Source organism: Carya illinoinensis, chromosome 15 (assembly GCF_018687715.1).
Source record: "Carya illinoinensis cultivar Pawnee chromosome 15, C.illinoinensisPawnee_v1, whole genome shotgun sequence".
NCBI classification, from domain to species: domain Eukaryota; kingdom Viridiplantae; phylum Streptophyta; class Magnoliopsida; order Fagales; family Juglandaceae; genus Carya; species Carya illinoinensis.
Genome location: NC_056766.1, coordinates 45,447,278 through 45,456,168, shown reverse-complemented (window position 1 = coordinate 45,456,168; position 8,891 = coordinate 45,447,278). Strand labels below are relative to the sequence as shown.

The window sequence follows — 8,891 nt, the reverse complement described above, 5'->3', positions numbered from 1 at the left end:
GCCGGGTTGCTGATGTTATGCTTTTCTATTTGGTTTAAAACTATATTTGTGTTTTTGTAATATTTTATTTATGTATGTTTTTAAACAGCTTGTATTATATTAAGGAAAAAATTATGGTACTTAGTTATATGGCTTTCGTTATCCGCTGCGTGTTTCTTTGTGCACATATGTTGCTTTTGCACACACTTGGCACTCATCTTAGGATGGTGACCCGGGTTGTCATCATCCGGACGTCTCGATTTCCCCGTGTCCGTGCGTGGGGATTTGGGGGTGTCACACACATTCACTTCAAGTTATAATTTTTTAGCCCCATCCTTTTCGTTCGGTATTAGACAACTGATATTTTGCTTCCTAATTGAACTATAGTTTTAAAATTTGAACTTGAATGTAAAATGGAAACAATATTCCATTCTGAAACCCCCAATTGCAGTTCAATAATGATGCAAATGGTAGCTGACCTGCCAAGATAGATATAACTGGCTTTAGTGATTTTAAATTAAATGCTGCTGGGCTGTTCTCTGGTATTTAGTTTATCTGATTTTATCACTATGGAAAATTAAGTATTGAACTGTTTCTTAGTTTTTGGCCTATGCAGCAAGTTGCTTAGGGTTTTTATTTGAAATCTATGCTTCTCCAGTTTCTTACTTTTCGGTCCCTGACATTTCTGAGTTCTCATCTGTTCCTTTGTATGGTTTATACTTTATTTGTTGCATGGATGATTTGTGTTTTATTGGTTTGTTTCTGTTATAGTACCCTGTGGGGCTGGTTTGATGTTGTTGGTTTGTGGTGATCATTTTCCCTAGCCTTCAGACAGTTTTTAATTTGTCATAGCCAAAACAACCACCCATTAGTTTCAAGAGCACGTTTTAACCAGAATATGTTATCAAACACCCCATACAAAGTAGGTTAGCATCATTAACTGAAAGCGATGCCAAAGAATTAAACCCATCTGGTTTTTGGTCCTCAAAAAATCTGTCATGCCACCTTCAGATAGCAGTAATATTTGTAGTTTGAGCGGGTTTCTTTTCATCTATACATGATGGTTTTGCATTCTTCCTATAGTTACTTGGATGCAGCTATGGAGGAAGTTTTCAGGGTTCAGTTTAAAAAGGAAAAAACTACGTCGCTACCATTCAAATCATCATTTTCTCATGAATATATCCTCTGTGTCAGATGCACATGAATTTGACAGTCTAATAGTTTAAGATTTGAACACAACGACATAGATATTCAGCGGTCATAAGATTGCAAGCTCTTCAACCGAATAATGCTTACTTTTTGAATGATGTTGCATATTATTGTTAATTGTAAAAGTAATACAGACCTTTTGGGTAAAAACATAACAGCATAATCGAGAAGTACATTAAGTGCTCACAAAAAAAGAGAAAAAAAGAAAAGAAAAGAAAGAGAAGTTCAGTGGACATCATTATCCAGTGTAGAGTTGCTCATATGTGTGACCATCTGTAATGTTGTGGACATTCCCTGTGCACTTAATCCCTATTGAGAAGATCATGGAAGACCTCCGGCTTTCTGTATTCTGACATGCAGAGGGCCTGCCATGAAATTAGCTCTACATGAGAGTCATGAGACCTAATTTATAAAGCTTCTAGATGTTCATCCATGGACTTTGCTCCGAAAAAAAAAAAAAAAAAGGTGAAAAGCCAAACTCATTTCATTAAAAATGGCTATAAATATATATAGACAGGATACATGCTTGCGTAACTTAATTGAATGCATGCAATTGAAGGATTCCTCGTGATCTTTTAGCTCGACTTTCTTTACTGAATTTTGATATGTGTTACATGCATGCATATATATATAAAATCTTAATTTGATCATATATGTTTTGAGGATATTATCCTAGGCTGGCCAAATGTAATAATAAGAGAGACAGAGACATGACCAATGCTTTATTAAAGAATTTTGCTACATACAAATAAAATCTCATACTAATCTGCGTACCAATATTGATTCTTTCATACTTAAAATTTAAATTAATACTGTTTTTAATAAAATCTACTTTTTAATTAATCACATCAAATTAATGTACAAATTAGTACACAATTGTGCTTGTAATTATATTTTTCCTTTATTAAATTTCTTGAATAAAACCGAATTCCAGTACTATTTGTCTCCCGCATGATGTTTTCATTCAAATATCCCATCATGTATTGCATTAAATTAACTGATGGATCAGTACTGTTAATAAATCCAATTCTAACCCGACAGCCTCATCCATTTTCTCACCAAATCTAACTACTCTCCCACTAAAAGTCTCCACACTCTCCAATGTCACCATCTCTTTTGTCTCGACTCTCACCCGAAATCATGTGCATAATTTATTTTATCTCGCCAAATCTAACTACTCTCCTACTAAAAGTCTCCACACTCTCCGGGTGTCCCACGATTAGCTATTGAGAAGGATGAATGAAAGGACTTTTTGTAAGGAAATAATTAAAAGTTTGATAAAATAAATAATAAATAAAGGTATGATTAAAAAATAATAAATGAAGTTAATGGCACTGCCATTCTATGGTGAAATACTTCTCTGCTTTATTGCACTCATTAATGATCTGAAAATAATGGAAAGTTAAAAACATTGGAAACATCATCAAAACAGCATGAGATTAGTAATAGCCATCATTGGCAATTTCATATCATACCGCCTCTTGATCCTTGGGTGGGATTGAATCAACAGACTTCCTATAATCCACAATGGAGTTGAGCAGATCTCTTCTTGCTTGTGCTTTGCTGCTTCATCTTTATAACGATTCTCTATTGGATCCACCAACTATTAAAAACAAAGAGCGAGTCAAGCAAGGGGGAGAAAATATGAAGAAAAACTAATGAATTTAGAAAAGTGAAAATAACCTTCTTAAGATCATCTAGTTTTGCAGTATAAGCACTTTTTGTTTCATCATCCCCATCCTCATAAAGCCACTCCTCTGTCTGCTGTAGACTGCTAGAGATGTCCTCTCTCTCATGGTCACTTGTAAAGCTCCGATATGTGTTGAATAGCTAAAACATAATATATTTAGATAAAAATATTGTGGAGGATCATATTCATCTAAGGTAAAGATACTTTGGATTCTCCTTTCTTTCCCTCCTGACTTAGAGCCACAATCTATCTATCTATGATTAATTATCAAAGACCAGAGAAAGTGCCAAGTAACCGACAAATTAATAGTTATAAAAAAATTTGCGATATTTGAAAATAAGAATTGAATTAGCTTATCCAAGAGGCCTAATGGAGTACTTTGGAGTATGTTTTTAGGGTGAAAATGTATTATTATTTCTTATATATATGAAATTATTATTTAACTTTTCGTTTCGACTTTTCAAGAGAAACACGAACTTTATAACATAACAATAGAGCTGGACTAAAACAACTAACTCAATAGCATCAAACTTCATTAATTTTATGAGACAGATTAAAAAAATAAATTCATGAATGAGACCCACAGCATTGGACGATGCGAAAGTTACTCCAACCACCATCCAGCTTTAGCTTTTAGGTTTGGATTTTTGACTTGAATAATGATAGCCTTACTACTATTTTACCACTCTTTTTAATTTTTTAATTTTTTAAAAATTTTTCTTTTACTTAATGATTAAGCAAGTGACTATCACTAAAATTATATATTTTTAAAATTTTTTCTTAATAACTAAGGATGTTAAAAAAGTACTTAAAAGAAAATGATCAAAAAATAAATACACTATAAATAATAAATTAATAGTGAAAGAGTGGTAAGTGTATCATTTCCCTTTTAACTTTTGTCCTGCCAAAGATGAGAGAGAGGCAAAGAAAGGGATACCTTTGGGTCTATCGGGAGTGAAGAGCTTTTTGATGGCAATATCGTCAATGATGGGCCCACAAGTGGGGTCATCCTCCATGCCCGGATTCCTAAAAACCAAACTCACCTCTTCCTCACCCGCCTCGAACGCGTAGGCGTATGGGTCACACCCCTGCACGTTGTACAGCATTTGCAAGTCTATCGTCTGCAACGCTGGCGGCACCGACACGTTCAGCGACTCCAACTGCGCGCAGGTGCGGGCGGCGCTGAAGGTGACCGAGTAAATGGACCCTTTCTCCACGCTCAGCCCCTGGCTGATCTCGGCGTTGTTACCGAGCCGCCCCAAGTGTCTACCTTCCGATATGATGAGTATCATCCGGCCCTTTTTTCCCCTGCTTCTACAAGCTCCACCGTGCCCTTCGATTTCCAGCTCGGGATTGTGGTGGCTCTTTCTCCCACGGCCACGCTCGGGAACCCGTTTGCTAGGGACTCTCGAAATCACCGTTAGGTACAGGACCTGATGCACATAAGATAGTGGAATCATGCCATGAAGATGCAGGAAATATATATACACACACACATACATTTTTTGTGTACTTTTCATGGTTTCATTTTATCTCTACTGTTTCCTTGGGAAATCTGATATTAAATGATGTGAGATAGTCATGAATCTTGAAGAAAAAAATTACGTATTGGTCCAAGTTCAGATACGGAAGTGACGGAAATTACCGAAAACGAATTCCCAAGAAGAAAACAAAAACAAAACCTTGGATTTTACCTTCTTCTCCCGCTCCTTCCTCTTCTCCGACATTTGGTTCTTGATATCCACCGTCGGATTAGAAACCAAGAGCTGGGATGGGGTTTGAGTCGTGCTGGCTCGCTCTTCACCTTCTCCAAGTTCGTGCTTGAATTCGACGGCACTGAGCTCGTCTCCAGAGAGTGCTCGCCGGAGGCAAAGCCCGAGACCCAAATTTCTGCTCCTAAAAATCAAACTTGCCCATCGTATCAAAATTACACAATCTTTATCATTCTTCAAGTAACAAAAAAGACAAAAATGAAAGAAAATAGAAGAAGACTAAGAAGAAAGCGGCCGTGGAGGAGGTAAAAGTTGATGGAGATTCTGTGAAGAGGAATAAACGAAGAGAGAGAGAGAGAGGGGGGTTTGTGAGAAATGGGTGGGAGTGTTGGTGGTGAAGAAGTAAAAAGATCATAAATGTAAAAAGACTAAAACATCTGTCGGCAAAACACAAATAAAAGCAAACAGACCATAATTTTGAAATAAAGTTAAGGGTAAAATTGGAAATAAAAATATTAGACAAAAATACTATAGATAAGCTATTCGCACTTTATATATTAGTATAGATATATATAAAAGCACAACGTATTAAAAATACCTTTTCCCTAATTCGAATCCGGACAAATTGGCTACTTTTTTTAGAGTTGCCTTCTACTCTGTAAGAGCATCCCCATCCAGTTCCCTAAAACACTATATTTCCTATAATTTGAGGTTTATTTTAGGGTTTTGATCAAAATACACCCCACATCCGGATCTCTATTTTAGGGAAAAAGTTTAGGGAATAAACAGTAAGTCCCCATATTTGGGGACTCACTATTCATTCCCTAAATCATTTTTATCAATATTTTATTTTAATATATAAAATAAATAATTTTCCAATCATCTACACTTTCTCTCCTACTCATATTTATTATAGTTTTAAATAATAATTTTAAAAATAATTTAATTAATTACGAAAATATAAAAAAATTAATTTTAAAAATATTATCATATTCACAAAAAAATAATTTAAATTTTTGTTTAAAATCTTCACTAGAGTAATAGTTCAAAAAATAAGAAAAAATATTGAGTAGTTAAATTTGTAAATAGAAGTGAAAAAAAAAGTAATAAAAAAAGAATAGAAAAATATTATTTAATAGAATAGAGATAGGGATGGGGAATGAGATGTAGGAGGTTTTTGAAAGATGAATAAAATTTAGGAAAAAATTTAAAGAAATGTAATTTTGAACTAAATTATAGGGATGGGGATGAGGAATGGGATGAGGATGCTCTAAGCTTTACTTTATCTACCTTGAACTTATATTCAACTCTAGCGAATGCTTCTCCAAAACATCCTTTTCGATGTTGTACATCCTTCCACGTAAATTAAACAAACGTCAAAATCAAACACCCTTTAAAATTGTTCTATTGACTCTCTTGTATGAACTTTAGACTTTTGGGATTTGCTGATGCGGGAGAATTGAAGATTTATCACAGCATAGGAAAGGACGTTGGCCCAAAAACTTAAATATGATCATGCGCTGTGCATGTCACAGTAGCTATGGCTGATGTCGAAAGAAGTCCTTTCTTGTAGATGATCTGAGAGGGAAGTTATCTACTGGTGTTACAATAATTAGTTTCTATAAGATGCAATCTAGGATTGTAAAAAAGAAAAAAGAAAAATCAGCACCCATTTGTGTGCTTAAAATCCTATCTATCGGGCTTGTGAATGGGGCCGCTAAACGCTTATCCTTCGAACTTAAGTTTACAACATCATGGAATTTGTATAATATAAATATAACAATTCTGCCATATTCTTGTTTCTTTTTTACCATTCTTGGGGTCTTTGGTTTGGTTTGTTGTTTCTTTTCCTTGAAAATATTATTTATACTTACATTTTTACACACATAATCATGCATATACATTGCGTGTCAGCTATAGAAATTATATATGAAGATTTTAAAATTCAAATTAAAAAAGAAATAATTAATAAAATGAACATAAATACTTAATTCGTATAATATTGTGCATAAAGTTGTACGTGTATATATATATCACTATTGTTTTAATCTGGATGTACCACATTGTTTTAATTTAGCTTAGCACCCTTTCAATAATAATAATAATTTAGCTTATTTCGGTCTTACTTATCCAGCTTTGCAATGAGGTGAGATCAGAAATCTATGAATAGTAATGTGATATTTTGTAAATAGTAATGAAATAGTATGAGTACTTAAGATGTTTTATGAGATTTTAGGAAATGAGATAAAAAATGTTGAATAAAAATATTATAAAAATAAAAGAGAGTCAGAATATAATTTTTTAATACTATTTTTCTTTTGTGATTTGAAAAAGTTGAATTATTTTTTGTGTTTTGTTTAGAAATTTGAAAAAGTTGTAACGATTAGGTAATGATTAGATAAAAAAATTAAAGATTTAGAATTGAAAAGTGTTTACACTTTAATGATGTTTTGATATTGAGATGAGATGGTTTGAGTGATTTGTATATCCAAACGAGGCCTAAGTGCACTTTTATGGTAAGTAATGGCACAACATACAAAAAGGTTACTATATGAGGGAGGTTGATGTTGGATGCTGAATTTATATAGAAAGCGACACAAAATATAGAGACATTAGGATAAATATGCATTATGCATATCAATGATCAATCCATGAGAATAGCGCTGCCCTTAATGTGGAGTAATAATGCTGATTTCAGATGGGATGAAGCCAAGAAAAATACATCCCAATTCCCAAAGTGCCTCAAATATCATGGATCTCAATCATAATTCTAGGGAGTTTATTATTTATGTAATTGCTTGGGGCAAAGATGATAGATATGAAGTCTTCTATTATGTAGTTGGTATGTCAGTTATATATCCTTATGTCGATTGCATGTTCTTAGAACTAGGAAGCTTAAGCTCTTACTGTTTGGTGCACCCCTAGTGCAATCTCACTTTTTAAAAAAATATATATATATATATATATATATTTGAAACATTTAAAAAATAACATAAATTCACTAGTAGTAACTATTTTAAACATTTTATAAAATACGAAAAAATAAATAAAAATGCACTAGTGGTCAAATCCAAGGGACAAACCGAGGTGGCAAACTAGAATTTTTCTCTAAAAAAGGATATAGGCACAACATACAAAAAGGTTACTACATGAGGGAGGTTGATGTTGGATGTTTGAAATTATGTAGAAAACAATACAAAATACAGAGACATTACGAGAAATATGCATTATGCATATCAATAAATGAGAAAAACGCTGCCCTTAATGTGAAGCAATAATGTTGGATGTTGAAGCAACAGGGACTATCATTAATTCAGTTGTTGTTGAGGACTCGTTTCATTTGCTCTACTTTCATGCTTGGATACCACATTAGCTCCCCAACTTCTATAAAACGGTACCCGCAAAGGATCAATTATGGGATAAAAGACCCAAGAGAAGAAACAAAAATGAAAGGAAAATCTCACCTGAAATTCCAAAGAAATAATAGCAACAGGAAATGGGGTATAATTAATTCAATCCATTTTTCTTCTTTTATGTGCTCTACTTTCATGCTTCATGTATACAACATTGGCTCCCCAAATAAATAATTGAGAGTGAGAGAATGAACGAGACATATACATACTAGTTGACAGACCAATTTCGAGATACAGCAAGTGCAAGCACAGTTCTACCTGTTGTGGCCTTAACCACAAGGCTGAAAGTTTCTTCAAAATCAATTCCAGACTGCCGAAGAAATCCTTTGGCAACTAAACGAGCTTTACGACATTCAATCAAACCATTGGCAAGTCTTTTGGTTCGGAACACCTATTTGTAGGTGATGGTTTTGGTTGTTTGTGAAGCAGGGATGAAGGTCCAAGTTTGGTTGGCAAGGAGAGCTTGGAATTCCTTAGTCATGGCATTGCGCCATTCAAGGTACTGTTTGGCTATGGTGTAACTAGTAGGAGTTTCAGGAATGGGACTGAGGTCAGTGATGAAGGCAAGGGGTAAGGGCCATTTGGTGGTGCCATCATGAAAGGTAGTGGGTTGAAGGGAGTCGGTTTGTGAACAAGTAACCATTGTGTGTGTGTGCAGTTGAGGTGGTGGTGATGATGGATTCGGTGATGGTAACGGAGAGGGTGGAGGCGAAGTGGGAGGTCCATGAATAGATGGAGAAGACGAAGTGGGGTATTTTGAAGAGCTGGACTAAAAATTAGGAAGAAGTGTATGAGTGGGCTGAGAAAAGGTGGTGGGCTTCGGCAGGGATGAGTAAGGGAAGCTATTTTCATTCAAATGAAAATCTTTTGAATTGTACGTTCGAGCAG

General features: G+C 34.5%; 1 protein-coding gene across 1 annotated transcript; it reads right to left on the bottom strand.

Annotated features, from left to right (window-relative positions):
• Positions 1 to 2,236: 2,236 nt before the first annotated feature.
• On the bottom strand, positions 2,237 to 4,889 carry LOC122297752. The gene is made up of 4 exons (XM_043107902.1): positions 4,573 to 4,889; positions 3,816 to 4,311; positions 2,664 to 3,018; positions 2,237 to 2,573 (listed from the first exon to the last, which is right to left on the bottom strand). The coding sequence occupies exons 1-3, from the start codon at positions 4,603 to 4,605 to the stop codon at positions 2,987 to 2,989; spliced, it is 561 nt and encodes a 186-aa protein (XP_042963836.1). The 5' UTR covers positions 4,606 to 4,889; the 3' UTR covers positions 2,237 to 2,573; positions 2,664 to 2,986.
• Between the last annotated feature and the right edge of the window lie 4,002 nt (positions 4,890 to 8,891).

Bases quoted from the DNA above. Each gene is read 5' to 3' on its own strand.
- LOC122297752 (XM_043107902.1), bottom strand. From the start codon at position 4,605: ATGTCGGAGAAGAGGAAGGAGCGGGAGAAGAAG. The intron at 4,312-4,572 runs GTAAAATCCAAG...TATGTGCATCAG, and splicing joins GGAAGGAGCGGGAGAAGAAG to GTCCTGTACCTAACGGTGAT. The intron at 3,019-3,815 runs GTATCCCTTTCT...ATTATGTTTTAG, and splicing joins CACTCCCGATAGACCCAAAG to CTATTCAACACATATCGGAG.